This window comes from Gallinula chloropus (genome assembly GCF_964237585.1).
Source record: "Gallinula chloropus genome assembly, chromosome: 24".
Classification (NCBI taxonomy): Eukaryota; Metazoa; Chordata; class Aves; order Gruiformes; family Rallidae; genus Gallinula; species Gallinula chloropus.
Window position 1 is genome coordinate 650,566 of NC_140109.1, and position 23,928 is coordinate 674,493.

The 23,928-nt window shown below is 65.5% G+C and overlaps 3 protein-coding genes across 3 annotated transcripts; 1 reads left to right on the forward strand and 2 right to left on the reverse strand.

Moving 5' to 3' along the window:
• Positions 1–7,278: 7,278 nt before the first annotated feature.
• RNF26 (ring finger protein 26) lies at positions 7,279–8,829 on the forward strand. The gene has a single exon (XM_084275049.1). It carries the CDS (start codon positions 7,341–7,343, stop codon positions 8,754–8,756), a length of 1,416 nt encoding a protein of 471 aa, XP_084131175.1. The 5' UTR covers positions 7,279–7,340; the 3' UTR covers positions 8,757–8,829.
• Positions 8,830–15,438: 6,609 nt separating this feature from the next.
• On the reverse strand, positions 15,439–18,056 carry C1QTNF5 (C1q and TNF related 5). The gene is made up of 3 exons (XM_084274994.1): positions 18,038–18,056; positions 17,001–17,233; positions 15,439–16,419 (listed from the first exon to the last, which is right to left on the reverse strand). Exons 2-3 carry the CDS (start codon positions 17,212–17,214, stop codon positions 15,902–15,904), a joined length of 732 nt encoding a protein of 243 aa, XP_084131120.1. The 5' UTR covers positions 17,215–17,233; positions 18,038–18,056; the 3' UTR covers positions 15,439–15,901.
• Positions 18,057–20,017: 1,961 nt separating this feature from the next.
• On the reverse strand, positions 20,018–23,788 carry MFRP (membrane frizzled-related protein; the record flags this gene model as incomplete). Its single annotated transcript, XM_084274919.1, has 13 exons — positions 20,018–20,353; positions 20,456–20,583; positions 20,676–20,810; positions 21,083–21,213; positions 21,398–21,546; positions 21,698–21,774; positions 21,889–22,014; positions 22,157–22,287; positions 22,392–22,635; positions 22,719–22,880; positions 23,161–23,289; positions 23,521–23,632; positions 23,735–23,788. The coding sequence occupies 13 exons, from the start codon at positions 23,786–23,788 to the stop codon at positions 20,129–20,131; spliced, it is 1,803 nt and encodes a 600-aa protein (XP_084131045.1). The 3' UTR covers positions 20,018–20,128.
• Between the last annotated feature and the right edge of the window lie 140 nt (positions 23,789–23,928).

Below are 23,928 nucleotides of genomic sequence, written 5' to 3' on the forward strand. Positions count from 1 at the left end.
AAACAGGCTGGATGATTCATCGGAAATGATTAAATATTTTTCCCCCACGAGATTAGTTGCTTAAAATGGCAACACTGGGCAGTGATAAGGCTCCCAGGGCTCACGTTGCAGTGCGGAGGGGGTGCTTTCTCCCAGGCAGAGTGTTCCCTGGGAGGAACAAGTGCAAGGGAGCCATGGCCACAGCCTGCTCACGAGACGCTCTCCAGCCCCACGGCTGCAGCAGCTCCCTGTCTGTTTGGGGGATGGAACATCCATCCCCCAAAGTGGGCGCCCAGGATTCGGGACCCCCTGACAACCTGCTGCTGTCCCTCCAAAGGGCAGGATGCAGCAGCAGAGGAGCCTTGGGTTGTGCTCCTCTTGAAGGAAGGAAAGGGATGTTTCATTTTGCACAGGATACCACTATTTAAGCCCCACAAATGCCACCCTGCAGTGGAAGAGGGCCCCAGGGACCCCACTTTCCCGCGGGAAAGCATCCACCGAGTCAAACAAACAAGCCGGAGAACCCAGATGACACGCTGGTGAATTCTGGTCCCGGTGCTGTAACTTCTACGCTGTGTTAAAAATAAGGCAAAACGTTGCTTAATAAAACCTCTGCAGAAAATTCCCATCAGTTGGAAAGGGCAGTGCCGCTCCCTGGGGACAACAGGCTGGCCCAAGTGCTGCAGCGGGGTGCGTGCCACCCCCAGGCAGCTTAGCACAACCGTTGTGCCTCCAGTTGGTTGGGCTTCTGCTGTTGGGACCGTTTCACTTTGAAGGAAACTGTCTTTTTTCCCCTCCCAAACACAGGGTGCCGGGGAAGATGGGCAGGATTTGAAAGCAAGGCCCCCACTGCCCTCACAGCGGCATGAAATCACCCCGCCACGCTGTGTGTGGCACCCGGGAGCACAGCGGGCTGGCCACCTGCATCGTCCCTCTGCCGCCTCCTCTCACCCCCAGCTTGTGTCTCCGCTCACTCCAGGGGTTTCGCTCCGCTGCTGTGCAAACAAACAGTGTGGGTCAGGCTGCCGCCTCGCAGTCCCACGCACGCAGGCTGGGTGGGAAGGTTGGGGCACACGGGGCCGGCCCCAGCTGAGGCTCAGAGCCGCTCTCCACCTCTGGCAGCCGTGGGACTAAGGGTGTCTGGACCCCCACAGCTCCCTGCGCCCTCCTTCTCCAAGCCTCCTGTCACCTTTTGGGTGAGAGGCTGCACCCAGGGAAGGGGGCTCTGCCCCGGGAGCAACGGGGCCCTGGCAGAGCTGCCAGACAGCTGCTCCTCTGCCGGAAACCTGGGAACCACAGGCCAGCTCTCAGGCACAGCCCGCCCAGGGCAGGGCTATTACCCTGGCGTTAGTGGAGCATTACAGGTTGCAGGCACTATCTGGAAGAGTGTAATTGCATTTGTCTTTCTCCTTTGGCTCCCGCTGAGCCTGGCTCTCTGCAGCCGGAGGGGACCCGATGCCCAGCGTGCAGAGCCAGGCAGAAGGCTGAGCACAGGCTGCATCCCACCCAGCCCCTTCCACCCTTCCCTGCCCCCCCACTGAGATCCTTGGGGTTCGGCTGCATCCTGCCGATGCTGCCAGAGGGAGCTGGCCCCATGCAGGCTGTGCCAGCAGGCAGTGCCCCAGCTGGGGATGGGGGGCCACATGCTTTCCCCAGCCCCTGACCATGCCAATGGGGCCCCAGGCAGCCCAGGGTGGCTCAGGAGGGCTCTGCGGGGTGCCCCGGGGTGCCAGCTGCCTCCCAGCAAGTCCCCTGCCAGGCCGAGCGAGCGATGAGCTGCGGGCTGGCGCTGGCCTCCTGCACAGCTCCAGGGTGGATGAAAGGCAGGCGCGCGGGGCGGAAGCCACTGCCGTGCCTGTCCAGGCCTGCACCTCCTCACACAGCACCGGCAGGGCCGAGAGGGGCCCCGCTCCCCTGGGAAGGGACGGGATGTGGGCCAGTGCCGTGCTTTCCCACACCACTGGGGAATGGCCCACTGCTTCCCCACCCAGCAGCGCTGAGGCTCGCTACCTCCAGGCAGAAACCCCTGGGGCACCTTCCTGACAGCCCCTGGGGCCATATTTTTGGGTTCTTCAGGACTCAGGCAATGCACTGTGGTCTGGGGTGAGTACAGGGACCTGCCTGGGCTGCCTGACCCCGCATTCCCTGGGTAGAAGACCACAAGAGATGGGGGTATCCGATGAGGCATGAGCACAAAGCTACTTTGGGGTACCTCTACCCCATCTCTGTCCACCTCTGGGAGCCTTCCATGACGCCCCTGCCCTGCAGCTCACCAAAACGCCTTCTTCCACCCCACCTTTCTTGGCTGGGCTCCCAGAGCGGCTCCTTTGTGTCTCCCCTCTCCTTCCTTTCCCCTTCTGCAGGGCCTTTATGTGGGGATTATTAACCATGGCTACGGGGCCTTTGTTTAGCAGGGGCCGGGAGCAGGAGCCAGAAGAGGGGCTGAGCAGGCAAGAGGAAGGAAGGACATCAGAGGCAGCGGGGAAGGAAGATGACATCTGGGTTTCTGTGCTGGAGGAGTGCAATCTCCCAGGGCAGCTGTGAGGAGATGGCTGGGGGGCTCTGCAGATGCAAAGCAGTGCCAGAGCCCCACAGAGGACCCAGCTGGTGAGGGCCACCCAGCCCCACACCACCCAAAGCGCAGCCCCCAGCACCCACCCCGGTGACGGTGCTGCTGCCAGAGGTCAGACCTGAGAGCCCCAAGGGCTCCAGCTCCCCTGAAACGGTTGGTTTGTGGCGTGCAAGGGGCACGGGCTCGGCCGTGCTCCTCAGGGAGCAGCGTAAGGGTGGTGAGGAGGCTGTGGAGCTGTGCTGCCTTCCCCCCCTGCCCTGCCCCGGGGCCCTGACCCTCGCTGCGTGGCGGGGCGGACGGACAAGGACAGCTGGGGGGGAAACCTTACCCAGCCCACAGCCACCGCCAAGGCGCAGGGGGAAGGAGCCCTCGCCTACGGCTGGCTGGTCACTTGGCACCCCAGGGGTACAGGCTCCCCGCGACCCGGAGCAGGTGCAGCCCTGGGACAGCATGCGAACAGCCACGTACAGCCCGGGCTGGTGCCCCCAGCTCCGCTCCCTGTCCCGGGGCGCTGCCGGCACGCTGCGAGGGGCAGCCTGGGGTGGGGGGGGGGGGTGAGAGCGGTGGGATGGGGGCTGATGGGACAGCAGGGAGAAGCTGGGGGCCAGGACGCAGCTATTTATAAACCAGCCTTTTCCTTCGTAAGACTTCCGAAGTTCATCTCCCCCCAAACCCTGGCAGGAAAAAGGCTCCATTGTCTCGGTGCCAGATGGGCCGGGGCCAGGCACTCGCCCGCACAATGGGGCAGATTATGGGCCTGGCCGGCGGGGGTCCGGCTGCGGGTGCGCTGGGGCAGCAGCTGCTGCCAGCGCCTGCGCGGCCACACCATGGCATATGAGGGGTCCCGGCCACACTCATCTGTCACCCCTGCTAATGCCACAGCTCTTGTGCTACGTCTCCCCGGAGGAATGAGGAGGAGGAGCAGCCTGCCCTGCGCTCTGTGTCACCCAGCTCGCCCCCGTGTCACTGAGCTGCATGCTTCCTGCTTCCAAGGAAGGGAGGAGAAGCCGGTGTGGGGGTCCGACATCACCCCCTGTGCTCACCTGCTGCCTGTGGCCCCAGGCTGTGAAGTCTTCATCCTGGCTTTGTCTGTCTGCAGGGTGTGGGGCTGCCGGAGAACAGCTCATTAGGAGTGGCTGCAAGAAAGGGTAATGAGAGATTAGCCCCAGGCAGGTGGCAAGGCCAGCCCCAGCTTAGGGGGAGCCCCCTCTGACACCCATGGGTGTGGAAGATCCCTTTGGAGGGGTTTTGGGAAGGGTCCCTGCTGCCCACATGGAGTAGGGGAGAGGGCAGGCGAGGGAAGCCTGGGAGAAGGCAGCAAGCAGCGTGCAGTCCCCGTGTCACCTCCCCGCAGCGCTGGCCCTGCACCCTACTCAATTCCACAGCATCGGGGACAAGCCGGAGCGCGAGGACCCAGGGGAACCGTGGGGCTGGCCAGGCCAAGCAGCGACTTCTCCTTGCAGGACTTTCCCATGGAAGAGGACTTGCTTTTCCCAGGGCCGTCTGGCCAGGCTCCAGGAGGAGACAGACATCCCAGCTCCCTTTGTGGGGAGACACGCAGCTCTCCAGAAACCCTGCAGCCAGCCCCTGTGCTCCCACTCTTCCACCAGTCTGCTGGGCATCCAAAGATGGTGCTGGGGACTTGTGGGGAGACGGACTCCCTCCAGCTCCTGAGCCTTCCCAGCGGCTCTCCCCAGCAGCCCCAGCTGTGCAGCACACCGGGCGGATGCCGACTGCCCTTCCCTGCCAGCAAGGATGCGTGAGGTGGGGGATACCATCACCTGTGCCTGCGAGGCGAGGCGAAGGCCAGCGGAAGAGCGAGCCACGGCATCCTGGAGCTGAGCCCAAGCTGGGATGGGGGAACTTTCCTGGAGCGGATGCACCAGAACGAGCTATTGTTCCAGCCTGGCCTGTGAGCACAGGGCTGCAGGCGCCTGCCACCGCTCTGAGGCATCTGCCCAGCCCTTGGGTGAGGGCATCTTGAAGGGACTTCAGATAAGGCCGCTGGCAGCACCCAGGAGGACCGTGCTGGCTGGCTTCTCCCAGGCACCTGAGCTGCTGCACAGCTGGGGGCTCACTGACAAGGACACCCTGGGGACACTCTTATCTGCCTGGCCAGCTGCAAGCATGTGGGAGTGCTGGTGCAATGCCAGCAGAACCTACATCCCAGCAACACCCTTCCTGCCTCAGGGCAGCAGCAGGGCAGGATGTGCCAGCAAGGACCTGGGGCAGCAAGGGAAGATGGTGGCACTGGGGAAGCTGCATTTCCCCTGCAAAGGCAGGCCTGGCCAGAGCCATGGCAGTCCCAGAACCATCTCCCCACTCTGCAGCTGCAAGCTGTGCTGCCAGCCCTTTATCTGCCACCTGCAGCCTGTTCCCAGCCAGGTTGCTGGGACCTGCTCATGGTGTGATGCATGGCAGCCCCACTGCCACTCTGCACAGCCTGGACCCCAGAGCGCAGGATCCTGATCCCCGGCCCCCCAGCCTGTTGGGCTCCACAGAGTTCCTGAAGCCTGGCCTGGGGATTGCTCCCTCCTTTCCAGCTAAAAGCTGCAAGGATGCAGCAGCTGCCTGGCTGGGGCAGCCCCATAGCTGGCTTCCTCTGGCTGCTCCAGTTCCCTGAAATGAGGGGTGGCTGCCCGGCTGCAGTGAGCTCAGGGCCGGGCAGGCAGCTCACAGCATGATGCAGCAGTGGCCCTGTGGCCAGGCTCGGTGCCAGCACAGCCCGGGCACTGCAGCAGGTCTCCAGGCAGGGCTGCCTGCAGGCCAGGCAGGCAGGGGTGCTCCTGGGCTGTGGTAGCCCTGGTTAGCACCACTGCATCCTGGTTTACAACAGAATCCCATCTACTCTGTGCCAAACAAGAGGCTGACGAGATGGGGGGGGGGGCTCACAAGCAGGGCCCATCCTGTTCTGCCACCTGCAGCTGCCACGGGCACAGCTGGGAGCGCAGTGGCATCATGCCCAGACCTCCAGCAAGTGTAGGGACAGCTGGGGGGACCCTCTTTGCAAGGAGGGGTCCCAACCAGGGACCAGCAGCTGGACACCCTAGCAGGGACCTTTGTCCCTCCAGGGAGGGCCCCAGGAAACCACTTTCCTTCCCTGCACCCCAGCTTCCCAGCTGCCCCACTCAGAGTCCTGCTCCAGCCTGAACTGATCCCCTCGGTGGTCACACCCCTGGCACCCCTCTTTGCCCCACGCTGCCTGAGCCCTGCGTGTCTCTGCAGCAGGGGCAGATGCTGGGGAGCCAGACACTACAGCAGGGGAGAGCAGGTGCAGGCTCCACTCTGCCTGCCCCCTGAGCACGGAGAAGCCCTGCTACGGAGCCGCAACCTCTAAACCCCGCAGCCCCTGCCCCTCTGCAGCCCCGCAGTGGGGAGCCGGCCAGGGCACAGCCCCCCGGCAGGGCAGGGGTCTGGGCAGGCAGGGGAAGCTGGGACGGGGAGGCAGGTGCAGGGCCGGAGGCAGGAGTGAGAGGAACACGCCCGGCCCTTGGCTCGGCGCTTTTTCTTCCTTCTCCTGTTTGGGAAAGCAATGAGAAATCCAAACATTACCATAAATGCTGAAAGCATCCCGACTCCCGTCACGTGGGCACAGGCACACCGCTGAGGGGGATCCCGGCACCCGCTGCAAAGGAGCCAACCGGGCCGGGCAGGGAGGGGCTGGGGCTGGCCGGGAGCCCGCCCGCCAGCCAGCATCGGGCTCAGGCAGGCTGACACGCTGACGCAGTGTGCTCCGCGGTCCCAGCAGCCCAGCCTGTGCCACAGCTCGAGAAGAGCTGGACGGCACCAAGCAGCATCAGCCCACACGGAGCGTGCCAAGACGTGCCCCCAGCTCCTGCCCTGGCTCGGGCTGTCACGGGGGAACAGGAGCAGGTGGGCGTGGAGAGGGGACCCCAGCATCCCGCTCCCTTAAAGCTCCTCCCGTGCTACCCAGGGGTGCAGCACCTCCCTCCTTGGCCCCAAGCTGGCCAGTGCCTCCTGGGCTGCAGATGTCTTTCCCATGGGTCATCCGCTCCGCTCGCTCTCCCCTTCCTTAAAAAGCCTTGGGCTCCTGGGCTGGATTTTCCTGCGCTTGTCATCACCCTCAGGAGTCAGCACGGCGGGGCTGGCCCATCCCACCCCATCGCATCCCACCCCATCCCATCCCATCCCATCCCATCCCATCCCATCCCATCCCATCCCATCCCATCCCACCCCACCCCACCGCATCCCACCCCACCCCACCCCACCCCATCCCCTCCCCCGGGCCTGGCGGCGCGGGGGCGGCCCCAGACACCGGCAGCCCCGGGAGGGCAGAGGCAGCGCTGCGGCCGGGACCTTGAGCCGGGCCGTGGCCACAGGGTTATTCTGGGACATCCTGCCGCCACCTGCGTGGCCAGAGCCAGCACGGCGCCGGGCTGACCCCGTCCCCAGCGCTCCCGGCCCCCGGGACCCCGCGGCGAGAGCCCCCGGGGCGGTGGGAAGGGGGGCGAGGCGGATGCCGACACATCCCCCCCCCCGCGGGGCCGGGGCCGAGCCGCGCTGGGGCCCTTTAAACCCCCGCCGGCCCTTTAAATCCCCGTCCCCCCGGATTGGCCACGCCCCCGCCGCGTCTTCCGAACCGCCCAATGGCCGCCTGCGGGAGCCCCGTCCCTCGCCGCTGATTGGCCCGGCGCCGCGCGGCAGCCCGAGCGAAGATGGCGGCGCCCAGCGGCGAACGGTCCCGAGCGGCTCGGGGCTGATGGCGCCGTAGGGGCCCCGGCGGGGCTCTCTGCCGCCCGCAGCCCCGCTCCGGGCCCGCCCGGCCGCCATGGACCTGCTGTTCGTGGTGCTGCGCGGCCTGCGGCTGGCGCTGGACCTGCTGGTGCTGGTGCTGGACCTGAACTTCTTCCTGGTGTCCTCGCTGGTGTCGGCGCTGCTCTGGCTGCTGACCGCGGCCTGCAGCCTTCCCGCCGCCGCGGCCGCCGGGGCGCTGGCCTGCTGGGACGGGCTGCTCCTCTCGCTCGCCTCCCTGGCGCGGGCGGCCGGCTGCCTGGCGCTGGGGGCCCTGCAAGGCCTGGCCGGGCTGCTGCGGAGCTGCTGCTGCGGCCTGGAGGGGCTGAAGGTAGCCGGGCACCTCCTCTCGCACCTGGCGCTGCGGGGCAGGGAGCTGCTGCACCGAGGGCTCTGCGGGCTGCTGGGCTGCGGCCAGGCCCTGGCCAGGCAGCTCTGCGAGGGCCTGGCCATCGGCACCAGCCTGCTGGCCTACCTGGTGAACAGCCTGGTCAACGTGTGCCTCATCGGCACGCAGAACCTCTTCACCCTGCTCGTGGCCCTGTGGGACTCGGTCGCCAGCCCTCTCCTCAGAGTCACGGACCTGCTGGCCGCCTTCCTCGCCCACGTCTCCAGCGGCGCCATCGCCGTCTCCATCCTGCTGTGGTCGCCCTGCCAGCTGGCCTTCGAGCTGCTGGTCTCCCTCACCGAGCTCTTCATCAACATCGTCTTCGTCAACGTCTACGGCCTGGCCTTGCTCGTCCTCATCGTCGTGGTCGGCGCCTTCCTCCTCAACCCCGGGCTGCTGTGGACGCTGACGGGCTACGTGCTGGGCTGCTTCAACACGCTGCCCTCCTACCACCGCCTGCAGCGGGACGGCTGGCGGCTCTATCAGGTGGCCGTCCTGACGCTGGGCATGGCCATGACCTCCCAGGCCTGGCGCAGGCTGGTGGACTGGAGCCTGCAGGTGACCAACTGGAGCCGGGGCGGCAGAACGCTGAACCGGGGCAGCAACCAGCGAGGGGCGGCCGCGCCCCGCTTCAGACCCGTGAGCCCCGGCAGGCTGGCGCTGGCAGGGTTCCCGCCGCTGCAGGCTGAGCACCAGCACCACCCCGATGCGCCGCCGGAGCCGCCAGCGCAGCCCTCGCACAGCCGGGGCGCGGGACAGCGCGCCCAGCCCCCCAGGGAGGAACCCGGCACCTCCCGAGCGCCCAGGAGGCAGCAGCTGAACGCAGCAGCCGGAGGTGGGCAGGACGCTTCGGACAACGACCCCTGGATGCTCCTGAAAGAACAAGAGGAACGCAAGAAGTGTGTCATCTGCCAGGACCAAACCAAGACGGTGCTGCTGCTGCCCTGCAGGCACCTGTGCCTGTGCCAGGAGTGCACAGAAGTGCTCCTGCAGCAGTCCATCTACCAGCGCAACTGCCCCCTGTGCCGCCAGGTGATCCTCCAGACACTCAACGTCTACTTGTGAGCACAGGGGGCGGGTGGCTTGGCTCGTTGTCCCTGAGGTCAAGGGCACCCCTGCCTGCCTCTTGCCAGGAAGAACTTCCCAGGGCTGCCCTGAGCAGCCTCGGAAGAACTGAGGATGCTGCTGAAAGGGCACAGTGCTGTTTGGGGGGTGGGTTCCGCTAGCCACCTTTGCTACCCTATAGATTGTAGCTCTCGCTGGCAAACACAGTAACTGGGCTCTGCAGGGGGCTGAAAGAGAGTTACTTTTTTTTTGGTGGTGGTGTTGACAACTTTTGCTGTTTCAGGGCCAGCTGCATCAAGCCTGAAGCAGCGTGAGATCGAAAGCAGAGCAGGGAAAGTTGTTCCGCTCCCTCCTAGCCAAAGTGGGTGGAGGGGTTATAGGCTGTGCCCTCCTGGGCATCACAGGGGCTGGGGCAAGGCAAGGGAGGGTTTTTCCCAAGGTGTGACCAGGAAACTACCTGGCCTGATTTCCTCTTCCCATCATCTAAGTGGGGTGGCTCACTGGGGAGGGGAAGCATGCCCCTTCTGCGAGGCCCTAGGAGTGAGCCTGGCTCTCAGCTGGAGAAGGGCAGGCTTTTTGAGGTACACCAGTGTCCCAGCCACCATGGCTTTGGAGCTTCCTATTCCCCTTGCCAGGTCAAGGCTGTGATGAGCAGGGGCTCCCAGCAGGCCAGCTGACTGCAGAGCTCAGCACGGCTTCCACGCATCACCTATGCAAGGCTAGCAAGGGGTTACTCACAGGGGAAGGGGGGGGGGGCTGGCCAGCACTCACAGCCTGGGAGCAGCAGCACACATCTGAGCTGGTGCTGGAGGGTCCTCTTGAGATAATAACACACATTTTCTCCAGGCTCAGAGCACCGTGGGGCTGAGGGGTTCATACCAGTGCTTGCTTGCTGCTTCCTGGGCTGGGCTGGCTAGAGGGAGTAACTTTTTGGGAGGAGAGGGGACACCCCAAAGCTTCTGAGAGCCCACTGAGACATTCCAGCTCCAGACACATACCCGTGCTGCAGAGCTGCAGCTCTGTGTGTGGAGCAGTACCAGGACCACAGCATCTTTGGTTAGGGCAGGGTTACCTTGCTGTTCTGTTTTACTGTCTGTCAGAAACCTAGCTAGTTCTGAGTGTCCCCTGAAGCCTGCCAAGGGCATCCCATCCTGGCTGGGGAGGCCTGAGATGGCTCAGCTCGGTCTGCTGTTGCTGGGCTGCAGGAGCTTTGCCTTTTCCAGCAGCTTGCCTGAGGTCAGCCACACACCACAGCCAGTTTTGGCTGGAGCCAGACTGGAAAGAGCCTTGACTCCTGAACTGCAAGCCAAGATGGTGGCTGGCATGGTCTTCCTTCTCTGTTCTCCTCCTTAATTTGTGATTTAAGCCAAAACAGAAGCAGCAGAAAGGCCAGGCCATGCCAGCAGACACCCCTGTGCTGCAAACCCCAGCTGTGGCAAGATACTGTTGAGCTGGAGAGTGGCTTTGCCCTGGGAGGCACCACAGGGCCGGGTCACCCCTGTATTTACTGGGGGCTGGAGGGACATCCTGGGCTCTGGAGCACTCATGGGGCTCAGAAGGGCCCGACAGCTGCTTCCACCTCACTTTGCAGGGATGCAGCACTCCCTGCCCAAGCCCTGTGCTCAGCCTCTTGTCCCTGTGCCTCCCCAGACACAGGGCACCCACGCTAATGCTTGCCCTCCCCAGCCACCTCTCCTGCAGCTGAGAGCCCGGCCCTTGCCAGAGCAGCGAGTGTGTCCCCACAGACCGTGTCCCCCAGGGTCCAGCTTGTCCCAAGCTCTCACAGAGGTCTCTGCAAGAGGAGACAGAGCTGCACCCCTCTCTGGGAGCTGCTCCCCTCTCTGGGAGCTGCTCCCCTCCCTGGGAGCACCTCTGGAGACACCCAGGAGTGGCAGCATGGACGTGGCTCCAGGCAGGAGCGTTTGCTCCGGCCCAGCACGTGGATCTGGGGTGCAGTTTCCCCCCAGGAATTCCACAGGGTGAAGGACACCTCCCAGGATTGCAGTTCCTCCCCTCAGCCCCTGTTTCTGTTACAGCTGTCACGCTTAACTGGTTTTTTTAGGGTCTGTTTGTTTGTTTGCTGCCTGTTCATAAGAAAAGAGAAAGCTTTGCCTTAACTCTTTGCACTATGGACTAGTTACTGAGCAGATTAAAGTCTCCTTTACCAAAACCTGCCTGCTGACTCATCCTTGGGAAGGATTTCCTCTGGGGGGACAGGGTCTCCTCTCCAGATGAAGCCCATCACTCCCCACCAAGGGTCAGTGCTGGAGGACCACCACCACCACCACGCTGCGGGGTACCTGTCAGGGGCTCACACAGCAGCACAGTGCTGTGGGGTGCCCCACAGCCAGGCTGGAAAAGCCTGGGACCCTGAGACCAGTCTGTGCCTGAGGACACTGTGGGGAGCTTTCCAGAGCTGGCATCCCCCAGCCCCTGTTTTTGCCAAGCCCCAGCCAGAGGAGGGGGTTGGTGCCCCCGTGGGAGGGGTCAGGGCGCACAGCCTGCCCGGGCAGCTCTTGCTGGTGGGGCCCAGGACTGTGGGCATCCCCACCCATAATTAGATCAGAGGGGCTGCTGCCCGGAGGGGCTGTGTGTGTGCTGCTCTCCCCAGCAGCAGTTCCACTCTGCTCTGCAGAGAGAGCCGCGCTGGGGCTCTCCAGAATGGAGCTCCCCAGGACTCCCGGCTGGGGTTTCCCAGCGCAGCAGGAGCACACCCGCAGGGATGTGTAATCCCTGTTCCCTCGGCGCTTTGATGTCCTGCTGCTGGCGCTGGAGGGAGCTGGCAAGCCTGCCTGCCTCCGGCATGGAGGCACTGCCCCGGTACCAGGAGCTGTGGGGGAGCAGGCAGCACGGGGCTCAGTCTGGGGGTGCAGAAAGGCTCCTCTGCGTTGGGCTGCCGGTGAACAGATGCATTCACTGTACAAGAGCTGCTCCCTGGCCCCGATCTGAGCTCTTGGCAGGTTGCTGGGGGCTTTTAAACACCCTCTGCTCCTCCAGCATCCTTGTAAATTGCTTGGAAAATTCTTTTGGGGCCCCAACAGGCAGAGTCCCCAGGAGTTCTGGCTCACCCTGCCCTGAACTCACCTGCCTCGAGGGCTATGCCAGCAAACTAGCTAATTTTAACCCAGATCTTCTCACACCCTGGCTGAAAAACACAGTGGGGAGAGAGGGGGGGGCTGCTGGGAGGCCAGAAAGAGTTTGGCATCTACTGCAGGAGTGCAGCTCTGCCAGGCACAGTGCACAGGAAGGAGGACAGTGCCAGCAGACAGCCTGAGCCCTGAGGGGGGCTGGCTGAAGGTGGGTGACAACCAGGGAAACTGAGGCACTGCTCAGCCACCTCCCCTTGCTCCCAGGGTGAGAGCAGAGGCAGGCTGAGCACCCAGCCAGGGTGCAGAGCTGCCCTGGGGCAGCAGGGGAATGTCTGCCCTGCCTGGCAGGGTGCTCCCAGGCCACCATCCCCTCAGCAAGGACAGGATGTGGCCAGCCTTCCCCCAGGAGCCATCCTGCACACTGGGCTCACTCCCCAGCCAAGCAGCCTTTACAGCAGGAAAATGCAACCAAATCCCAGCTAATGGGCAGCTCACAGGGCTCCTGGGACCGAGGGTCAGCCAGGCCAGACCTGCCTGCTCTGGCACCGTGGCTTGTGGTGCAGGTGGGCACTGCCTGGGGAGGGGGTCCAGCAGCAGCAACGCTCACAGACCAGTGCAGGTCGTGAGAGCTGGAGTCCCCAGGAGGTGCCCCCTGCCCCTGTGAGCTGAGTGGGCTGGTCTCAGCCCATCGTAATGCCAAGACCCTTTTCCCTTTCCCAGGGAGGGAGGAGCAGGATGCTACTGGGGTGGAGGAGGCTGACAGCTTGCCGAAACCAGGGTCCCCCAGGCGCTGGGAAAGTGGCCAGGAGCCCTTTGTCAGCTCTGCGGCGACACACCAGCCCTAAGGAGCTGCTAGCCCCGGCCCAGGGGCAGCAGCCATCGCCTGCCTGCCAGCAGGGAGCTGGCACCGCAGCCGCGCAGCATCCCGAGCCGGGTGACACCAGCCCCGCGGGGAGGGAGCAGGTGGCGATCGGCTGCCGCGCCGCAGGGAGCCTTTGGGCTGCTCCTGGGCTGCAGCTTTGCTCCCTCATTAGCATCTTGGCACGGGAAGCAGCATCAGCTCCCCGAACACCACTTCAGCGCCTTGCAGCCACGGTGTGACGAGGCCTTGGGGACACAGAGTGCCCGAGGCTGCCAGGGACCCCCGAATCAGCCAGCCCAGCCCCCCGCTCAGGCAGGGGCAGCTAGAACACCCTGTGCAGGACTGTGGCCAGCTGCCTTCTCAGGGTGTCCATGGGTAAGACCCTACTGCCTCCCTGAGCAGCCTGTGCCAGGGCTTGAGCACCTTCTCAGCAGAGGTGGGCAGCACTCTGCTGGGCTTCCTCCAGTTTGTCCACACCTCGTACTGGGGAGCCCAGCACCAGACCCAGCACTGACCCATGCTGAGCGGAGGGGCTGGATCCCCTTCCAGCTCCTGGCAGCTCTCCTAACACAGCCCAGCCCATGGTGGTGGCCTTCCCTGTCGTGAGGGCAAACTGCTGGCTTCTAGCAGGGCTGGTGCCCACCAGCATCCCCAGGACCTTCTCTGGGAAGCTGCTCTCCAGCCAGTTAGCCACCAGCATGTAGGGCTGCTCCTCCCCAGATGCAGGACTTGGCACATCGTTTTGCTGAACTGGGCCTGGCCTTGCCTGCCAGGGAGTCTCCTTACCAGCACAGGTCCCCTCCCCCACCATTCCCAGTTTAAAGCTCTCCTTACCAGGTCAGTCGGCCCGCTGGCAGAGGTCACCTGAAGAGGACTGGAGAGTGCTTCCCACACCTCATCAGCGATGAGGGCACTGAAATTCTGCCATAACCACAAGGTTTTGGGTGGAGGAGGAGCCAGGAGCCACCAGGAAAACAGTCACCAGCAAGGGCACTTCCACCTCTGAACCTGGCAGGCACATGCTCTGCCTCCATAGTCGAGGGCTTGGGTGCCTGTAGGGTCTCAGAGGTGATCCAGTTGGTCTCTTTCCTGCCCTCTGATGCCACACAGCCTGTTGGCCTCCTTCAGCAGCACAGCCCCAAGGTGCAGCCAGCCACAGACCTCTCACAGGCTGCCAGCAAGGTGCAGCAGCCCCAGCAAGAGGCCCCAAGCACCCTCTATTGCTGACCACGCTGTGTCCTCCAGCATTGCAGACCGTGACCTTGGTGTGCCAAGGCCAAGCACGCTGCTCTGAGAAAGTGCCAACACTTAAAGAAAACCCCAAACCCACAACAAAGAACCACAAATGCACTCCCCAGCAGCTGACTCTCCCAGCAGCACTGCAGTACCCCCAGCTGAGCCCAGTCCTTTTATAGGCTTCTCCTTTGCACTCGGTGAGGGATACCGGCCCCTCCCTAACCTGGGCTCCTTCCCCAGGTGCAGCTGGTGAAGCTCATCAGAAGCAGCTGGAACTTGCTAGAAACTTGCCAGAAGTCAGTGTCTTCTGTGGCTGTCCTTCCCCTGACCTTTTCCTCATCCTCCCCAGGCAGCAGCAGGCACCTCTGTGTTCCTCAGAGGCTTCCCAACAGTCCCCCAGTGTTACCAGACAAAGTGTCCAGGTGGCCAAAGGCATTTCAAAGGAAGGAGAGCCCAAAAGCTGCTGTGCCAAGTGCTGTGGCCACCTCTAGTAGCTGCTCTCCCTTTGCATTGTGATAGAGACCAGAGGATGCTCCCAGCCCCCACGCGCCTCCCAGGGCCTCATCTCAAGACGAGCCATTGTCCTCCTCCCAGAATAGCCAGCACCAGCCATCGATCTGCTCTGCAGGTCTCTCTTGTTCGCCCCGGGCGGCTCCTCTTACCGAACAGGCCATCCTCAACCCAAACAGAGACATCTGCTGTCACCCAGCCCGGGGCTGGGGAGAGGAGCCTGGGAGATGGCCAGCAGAGCCCCCAGCACCCCGGGAGGAGCGAGGCTTCGCCCGTGGCCTCAGCACCTCCACAGATCCCTGTGGGTTGGGGGTGGCACTGCTGGACCGCGCATCCTCCCCCAGCCCCCCGCGGGCTGCGGGGTGGGTCCCAGGTCCTGTGGGATCCCCTTTTGGGGAGGCGCTGGCCCGGCACGGGGGCACGCAGGGTTTGCTCATGGCAGATGGTCATGCTGGGTGCTCAGGGCCAGAGGAGAGAGCTCGGAGCCCCACGGCCAGAGCCGGGCCCGAGGAGGGGGGTCCCGGGCTGGCGGGCACCCACAAGCTCCCGCTGCCGTGGGGCCGGGCAGCGCAGCGTCCCCAGCCCGCTCAGGGGCCGGGCGCCCGGCCAAAAGCCCCCTCTGCGGCCGAGCCCCGCGGGGACCTATTTTGGGCAGGAACGAGGAAGCTCTTCATTCCCCCGGCTAAAAATAGGGCCTTTCCTCAGGGGCCGGGTCACCGCGCCCAGGCAGGAGCGCGGAGCGGGCGGGGGTTAAGGGGCCCCCGAGGCCCGTCCCGGGAGCGCGGGGCCGGACTCCCCCCCCGCCCCAGCCTGCCCCGCCGGGGCTCCGCCGCGCCCAGTGCCGCCGATGCCGCCGATGCCGCCGTCTAGCGGCTGCCGCGGGCCCGGCGCCGGCCCCGCCGAGCCCCGACGGCCGCGGAGCCGCCGGCAGCGCACCGGCCCCGGGCCCGCGGCCACGGGCGCACACGCAGCAGGCACACGCGTGGCCGAGGAGCCCTTTATTGAGGGTGAAGGAGGGAAGGGAAGGCGCCGGCGCGGCCGGCGGGCAGGGAGCCGGGCTTGCCGCTGGCCCCGGAGCGGGACGGGCCCCTCGCCGGACCGGCGGCCGGGGAGCCCGGGCTGGCTCCGCGCCGGGGGAGCGGCCGGCGAGCAGCATCCGCAGCGCCGTGGCCGTGCCGGCGGGTCCCGCGGCCGATGGAGGCGGCTATGGCGCCCCAGCGAATAACAATAATAACGCGACTTGGCTGCTGGGCAGCGCGGCTGGAGGGATGGATGGATGGATGGATGCTCGGGGCGGCGGAGGGGCCGGGCGCCTGCCCCGCGCCGGGCGGTGGCAGCAGCGGACCGGGCGTGGGGCGCCCGGGTCCCGGCTCCGCCCTCCCCGGAGGGAAGGGGACGGGGGGGGGGGGTGGGATGCGCCCTGTTCCCGGCCGCCCCCGAGGGCCGGCTCAGGCGAAGACGGCGGAGTTTTGCCAGTAGGAATAGACGAGGAAGCCGGTGAAGGTGCTGTCCGTCTTGACGCTGGCGTAGAAGCCGATGTAGTCCCCCACGCCCACCTGCACCCACACCTCGTCCTCGGGCTCCAGGCGGACCAGGGCGCCCCCTGAGAGGGAGGTGGGTTTGGGCCAGTTCCCGTAGTACTGGAAGAAGGAGGCGATGGACTGGCCGTTCTTCATGATGTCGAACTGGAGGCTGGCCCGGTAGACGGTGGCGTGGACGGCGAAGTAGTAGAGGCCGGGCACCTCGCAGGTGAACTTGCCGGTGGCCGGGTCGTAGTGGCCCTGCTCGTTGACCAGCACCACGTCGAAGCGGATGGGCTGGTCAGCCAGGGGCGGGCTGCGGGACTCGGAGCGCTTGGCGCTGAAGGCTGAGCGAGGGGCCACCGCGCACTCACCCTGCGCCCCCTTCTCACCGTGCAGCCCGTCCACACCGGGGCTGCCCACCTCCCCGCGGGGACCGGGTGCTCCTGGGGCAGGCGGGAGGGGGGACAGGGTTACTTAACTCGACGCTACCACCACCAGCACGGTCCCCCTCCATTCGAGGTCCCTCAGCCCCCCCTGCCCAGCCCCAATCCCACCGGGGTTACAAGCCTCCCACGGGATGCAGGTGGTGAATACCCGGGGTGCCTGGGGAAGCAGCACGGGTGGGAAGGGCTGGGGGCACCCGTTAAGCGGGCTCAATGGCAACAGGGAGTTGGAGAAACACCCACAGGCTGGGAGAAAGCCCAGCCCAGGAGCCAGGGTGGGGATGATGCAGCCATACTCCAGAGACAGCTTAGTGGGCCCTCCTAAAGTGGGGGTGGCAGTGGGGATGGGAAGAAATGCAGCTTTGCCAGTGATGGGGAGTTCCTTCCCCTTGCAGGAGCACAGGGTCACCATGGGCAGGACGGGAGGGATGGTGGTGGCATGAAAAGGGCACCACTGCAGGATTTGCTCTTGGCTTAGCACTGTGGGGCTGTGCCAGCATCCAGGGCTCACCCTTTGGTGTGAGGGAACCCCCACAGGTAGGGCAGGTACCCCTCCCCAGCTGCCATCTCATCTTTCTTACCAGGAGGGCCCATCTCGCCCTTCTCCCCCGGCATCCCCATCGCCCCGTCCCGGCCGTCTCGTCCGTCTCTGCCTGGCAGACCCTGACCCCCATGCAGGCCTGGGGTCCCTGGGATGCCTGGTTGCCCCGAGCACAGCCCAGGGATCTTGTTGTCTTCAATCTGCAAGGAGCTGGTGATGAGCCCGAGCAGGAAGAAGAGGAAGAGCTGCTTCATCTTGTCTGCTGTGGAGGGGCTGGAAGGGGGCAGAGAAGGGTAACAGCTCTGGGCACCCTCAGTGAAGGGGGCTGGGAAATGGGCTTGCAGGGAGTGGGTGCGGGGGGTTGGCAAGAGGCTCTTCCTCCTTTCTTTCCCCTTTGCCATGTTGTCTGCTCCCCACAGCACCTGCCCCAGCATCCCCAGTGCCAGCCATGCCAGCACATCGTCCTGCTGCCCACCCACACGCCCCACCACGGGACAGCTCACCGGGGGGCAGGGGCTGGGAGAGCTGATAGCTGGGTGTGGGGCTGGGGGCTGCTTGGGGTGGGAGCTGCCCCATCTGCAGCACGCAGGGGGGAATGTGCACGGGGTGCCAGCCAGCACTCTCGGGGTGTCGGCTGGGGGGCAGTGGGTGAGCTGTTGAGCCACGCGTGGGGTGGGGGCGGTGGGCGGCAGCCTGGTCAGCGCGGTGCTGCGGTGCGGCCCAGCCCTTGGCAGCATCCCTGCTGCTGACGGCTCCGCTCCACGCCCCGCCGGCTGTCTGGGGCACGGCTGTCTGGGGCTGCAGCATCCCCGGCCCTGCCCTACCACCCCGGGGCCGGGGACCACCCCACTGCCCAGGCTGCTCCCAACCCTGCCCACAGCAGCGCAGCCAGAGCAGAGCCCCGCCACGGTGGCCTTGCCCTGGGAAAGCTGCTCTCTTCCCCCCTCCTGGAAGCTGCAACAAAGAGGAAAAGGAGGAGAAAAGTGTCTCTCCCCCGCCCAGGCGCCGCAGCCAGGACCCCAGCGAGTCCCAGCTCGCCCTGGTGGGGGGGGGACGGAGCCGGGGAGCCCCACTCACTGCGATCCCGTGACTGCTGCCCCGCTGCCTCGCTCCTCTCCGGCTGCCGCTCTTCCTGAACACTCTGCTCTGACGAAGGCCCTAGGAAAGGCAGCCTCTCCACCCCCCCACCCCCCCTCCTCCTCCTCCTCTTCACGTCTCTCCTCCCAAACTCCAAAGGAAATCAAGGGCCTTGGGAGCCAAAAGCTACAAGACAAGGGGAAAAAGACAAATAATCCCACGGTGTCCTAAGCGCTGCAAGGAGGGGAAAGGGAGAGCAGGACAGCAAGACAACCGGCCTGGCAGAGGCAGAGGAGCCAGGGGCTCATCTGGGCAGCACGTTGGGCAGCACAGGAACAAGGGAAACAGGCAGCAGAGGGGAAGTGGCACAGGAGAAGGGCTGAGGGAGGGAAAGGCAGTGAGAGCAGGCAGGGTTGGGAAGGGGGGAACACTTGGGGTGCGTGGGTCCCCTGACTGGCTACCTTGGCCTTTTCCTGGTGGATGAGGGGGGTGGCAGTGCCAGCCCCAGGAGTACCTGCAGGAGCCAGCCGGGGGGTGACAGCCCAGGGCCTGTGGGCACCCTGTGGGTCTGGGATGTGCAGGGCGCCAGCGGGCAGGTGGAAGCAGAGGCAGAGCTTGGGGAAGCACCGAGGCCATGCCAGGAAGCAGGGATACCCCTAGGAGACCGCAGAGCCCTGAAGACATTCCCAGCTTAACTGGCTCCAGCACCATGTGTGTCCAAGGGACACCAGAGTGGTGGGGTGGTCCAATGACTGAGAGGGGCTCCCCCATGCCCTGCAGCCAGCTTGCAGCAGCTGGGACCCACGAGGAGTGAAGGGATTGAGTGGCCCAGCGCCCCCTGAGCAGGGATGGCTGCACAGGCAGAGGGGTGCTGTGACCCCCGTGGGTCCTGCTCCTAGCAGCCCCAGGCACTTCCCTGTGCACTCAGGGCAGGGGGGCAGCAGGAAGCACCCTGGCACTGCTGCCTTTCTCCCCGCTGTGCCCACAAGAAGGGATGCAGGTGACATTGCTGACAGAGCCTGCCCACCCTGGATGCCCAGGGCATGGCTGGGTGCTGGCAGGGAGCAGCCTGGCTCCTCTCACCCAAGGGCTGTTGTTTTTGGCCAGCCAGGAGCTGGTTTGTGGCCGTGGGATGATGCCAGGCCTGTGGCCATCAGGGTGGCCTGAAGCCAGTACAGCCAGCTCAGCCAGTAGGGACACAGCCCTGGCTGGGGCACAATCTCCTACCTGCACCATGGGACCACCAGTCTCATCCCTCCAGGACCCATCCATCTTCCTGGGCCCCTGCAAGCCCCCCAGCTCATGGAGGGCACAGCCAGCAGCCTGTTACCCCCCAACAGACAGACAGTCTCCTCTCTGCTACTCCATTCCTGTTCAGGCCCCCAGCACTGGCTTGGCTCCCTTGGTTCGTGCCTCAGTTTCCCCTAGGGTCTGTCAGGGCCCACAGACCCTCCCCAGATGAGCCACCATCGGGTTTGTCAGCTGCTCACGCTGTTTATTTTGCTGACTTTGGAGCTGCAGGATGGATGTGGGCAGCCCTGGACGCTCCTGCCCGCAGCCTGGCTCACCTCAGCCCAGCCTTGCTCCAGCTGGGGAGTGTTAACCCTTCCCCTGGCTGGGGAGCGCTGCAGGAGAGGGGCTCTTCACACCCAGGAGAGCCTGAAAGAGAGAAGTGGGCTGGGAACCACACACAGCTCTGGCCAACGTGCCTGAAGCTGGCTGAGGATGGGGTGTGAGGGCCAAACCCTCTTGCCCCCATCCTGCTGCTTGCTTTAGGGGGTCTTCCATGGCATCCCCAGCTCCAGCCTGTGGACACAGCCCCTTGGGCAACAGCCTTTTCCTGGAGGAAGGCTGGGGAGGGGCACCTTCTCTCCAAGAACTTGATCCTATGGGCAAGCCCACGGCATCCAGGAGCTCAGCTGAGCCCCGAGCAGAGGGGCCGACTGCAGGGGCGGTGAGGAGCCAGGCAGTGGGGTGCTGCTGACGGGGGCCACCCCATCAGTAACAGGAGGAGGCTGGAAGGGACATTTTTGGGGTGGGGTGTAGCCGTGGGCAGGCTGCTTCAGTCCCTGCTCCTCTTCACTTGCCGGCTCAGGGCTGGAAGCACTCTATGGGGTCATTGGAGTCGGGCAGGATGTTGCAGTTGATGGGCCAGAGGATGCCGAGGAGGCTGAGGGACTGCTGGCACCGCAGCTCCGCGGCCAGGCACACGGCTCGGCAGGGCTGCAGCACCCCCCCGTCCGGGGTGCACTTGGGCACGAAGAGGCTGCAGATGAGGAGCCGGAGGTGCTGGTAGCAGGCCAGCTCCATCAGCGTCTGCGGGACAGCGCCGGGGAGAGGGCAGGGGGTGCTGTGGGGCAGGCAGACCCGCATGCAGCCCCCCCATCCCCATCCCCATCCCCAGCCCTGCCAGCTCACCTGGTAGTCCTGCAGCACTTCGGCAGCTCCCTCCTGGTCCGGGATGGCCAGCCAGATGTTGGGGAAGGAGGTGGCGTTGTAGCCCAGCCCCAGGCACATCTCCACTTCCACGGGCTCACAGACAGAGCCTGCGGCAGGGAGAGGTTAGAGGGGGGCGGGGGGATGCCCACCAGACGGGACCCGTGGGGCAGCGGGTTGGGGAGGGGCACGGGACCCTCACCGAAGGCGGGGTAGGAGACCCCAGTGCAGTTGAGCTCGTCGGTGCCGTCGGGGCAGTCGTGCCAGCCGTCACACACAGCCTCCAGCGCCTGGCACTCACCGTTGCCACAGGAGAACTCCGTGGGGCTGCAGGTCTCTGTAAGACAGGAGGGGCCGGTGCAGCAGGGCACGGGCACAGGGAGCAGGCTGGCCAGCTGGCCAGTAAGTGACAATCGCTGGCCCAGCTTAGGGGCACCCCAAATCCCCTGGGACCCCGGGGGCCTGTAGCCCCAGCTCCTGCTCCAAGCAGTGCCAGCTGTGGGCAGAGGGCAGCTTTTCCCAGGGGTTTATCCTCTCTGGCCTTGAAGATGCCCAGGGATGGTGGCTGCACAGCCCTTCAGCAGCCTGTGCCCCTGCTCAGGGACTTACTCTCGGTGGCATTGCGGGCTTGGTAGGTGGCGAAGAAGCCATCATCTGCCACCCCCTCATCTGCCACAAAGAGGACGGTCATGACATGGCGTGAGGAGGTCAGGGTGGGTGGCAGCTGGTGGCCGCAGAACCTGTCAGGGTCGTGGGTGAGGGATGGGGTCAGGGCAGGTAGCAGGGCTGGCCAGCACCTCCCCAAACCCCATCCTCCAGTGGCTCCTCCTCCCCACTTGCCCCGTGCCTCAGTTTCCCCAGCTCAGCCCTGGGAGCGGTGGGCCCCCAGGGTGGAGCAGCAGGGACAGGGTGTGGTGCCTCTACCTGCCCATGAGGCTGGCAGTGCCCGTGCCTGCGCTGTCGTGCACCTCCACGAAATCGAAGCTGCAGTCCTCGTGTGACTCCAGGCTGAAGTTGTGGAAGTGCAGGTCGATGACGTGGCCCAGGGGCACCGAGATCTGCCAGAGGCACAGCTGCAGGGCAGGGACCAGTCGGGGACACCCCGTGAGGCCGGGCAGGGTCACATCCAGCTCTCCCCAGTGGGATGCTGCATTCCTCCCTTCCTGCCAGTCCTCACCCCCACCCGGCTCCTGTCCTCCATCCCACCAGCATCCCTCCTCTCACCTGCTGGTGCGGGTACGGCTGGGGGTGGCTGGGGGTGGAGAAGTGCCCCTCCAAAGCGGTCAGAGGCCCCCCACACTCTGGAAGGACACAGACACACACAGCTTTACCCTCTGCCCTTCACGCCATCTCCCCATTTCCTCGCCCATCACCGGTGCCGTGGGGCTGCAGGCAGAGGGGGGGCTGGAACCCACCTTTGGGCTTCAGGGTGCAGTTGGCCTCGTCGCTCCTGTCCAGGCAGTCCTGGAAGCCATCGCACACGAAGCCCAGGTGCAGGCAGAGCCCCTGGTCGCACAAGTGCTCATCCCAGGCACAGCTCTCTGCAGCGCAGGCAGAGACAGCCAGGCTGGCGTTGGCGTCTTGCTGGACACCCTCCCCTGCACCCCGGGCATTTTGGGAGGCCCCCCAGGCACCCCCCACAGCGAGGAGCCCTGGCAGGGTGCCGGGGACACATGTACTCACTCTCACTGGGGGCCACAGCGCGGTAGCGGGCGCTGAAGCCCGGGGCACCCACGCTGCTGTCGGAGACGAAGGTGACACGCAGGTGGTTGGAGTTGGAGTTGAACGTTGGGGGGGCCACGTTGCCACAGAACCTGGGGGCACAACAAGGCGTGACACCGCTTGCCCCACCCACCCCACCCCCCTTGAGATGCCACCCCCTCCCCGCTGCACTGCCTTGGGTGTGAGGGTGCCCTACCTGGTTGGGCCCCCCCGAGCTGGGGCAGGGTCTGTGCCACCATCCCCCAGCTCCTCGTAGAGCTCCACACGGTCGAAGAGGCAGGAGGCCGTGCCCTCCACGCTGAAGGTCTCCATCTTCAGCTGGATGGCGAGGCTGGGGCCCACCTCGATGTACCAGATGCAGAGGGCGTTGGGTGGGTAGGGGCTGGGGTAGTTGGGGGAGCTGAAGGAGCCCTCGGGGCCCCGCAGGGTCCCTCCGCAGGCTGCATGGGCCAGTGGCACAGGTGTGAGCACAGTGCCGCTGCCGGGTGCCCCATCCCAGCACGCAGCTCTGCGCGGGACTTACCCGGTGCCGGAGTGCCAGCAGTGGGCAGCCAGCTCCGGGTCGGGGTGCCAGATGTCCTGGGGGCTGGGGGGTCCCTTTGAGGGGGGGCTGCGGTGGTGGCAGCGCTACCACGGGCGGGCAGGGCTGCGGCTGGAGCTCGGGGAGGCTGCGGTGTGGTCAGCTCTGTGCCCAGGGAGGAGCCGGGACAGCTCAGCAGTGCAGGGGGCTGAGGGAGCCCACCCAGCCCCACGTCCTGTGCTCCCACCCTACCCCACACGTGTGCAGGTCCCACAGTGACCTTGCTGCATCCCAGGGATGCTCCTGTACACGGGGGCACTCTCTGGGACAGCGGGAGGTCCTGTGTGGGCTGGATGCCCTCACTGTGCCCCTCTCCCCCTCTGACACGGTGCCGTGTCCCCATACCCCGCAGTCACAGCCTGTCCCACGGCCCTCAGGCACTCACGGTGAATGACGATGCCCAGCAGGAGGGCGATGAGGAAGAGGAGGATGGCGCTCATCAGAGCTACGCACAGCCAGATGAACTTGCAGTCGGCGCGGTACCGCCAGCCCGCCCGGCCCCAGAGCTGCTGGGCTGCAGGAGGTGAGGAGAGCCGGCAGAGCCAGGGTGCTGGTAGCCATGCCCCCATCCTGCCACTTCCCCGCATGGCTGGCTGAGCCCTGGCTGGGCACGTCCTGGCCTCTTATCCCTGGGGTGCTACCCCGTCCCCTAAACGGCCCAGAACCCTGCACGGAGCTTACCCCACCACCCCACTGCCAGCCCCACAGCTGCTCCCGGCGTGCATACAACCCCCCAGGCAGGTACCGAGGCCATCCCGGGGTGATGCAGGGCTGGTCCCATCCTCATCCAGTGGGTACTTGGTGCTCGGCGCTGCCTGCGGCTCCTCACCCTCGAAGATGGGGTTACAGAACTCTGTCTGCAGGACAGCGAGCAGGGCAGCGTCACAGGGAGCACGCTGTGGGCACCCGCTGGCGGCCAGGCAGGGACCCTCCAGGAGGCACCCCCAGCCCCAGCCTACCTTGCTGCAGTCCAGGGCCTCAGGGCACAGCGTTATTTCGGTGAAGTCCTTCATGGTGGCAGGCGAGTCCGTGCGGGCTGCCTAAAAGCCTCTGCAGCACACTCTGCCGCCCGGCACGCACCCCTGCCCGACCTCCTGCTCCCCCCCAGCTGCCCCCATGGGCTCCGGGTGCCGCGGGGGCAGAGGGCGGGGGT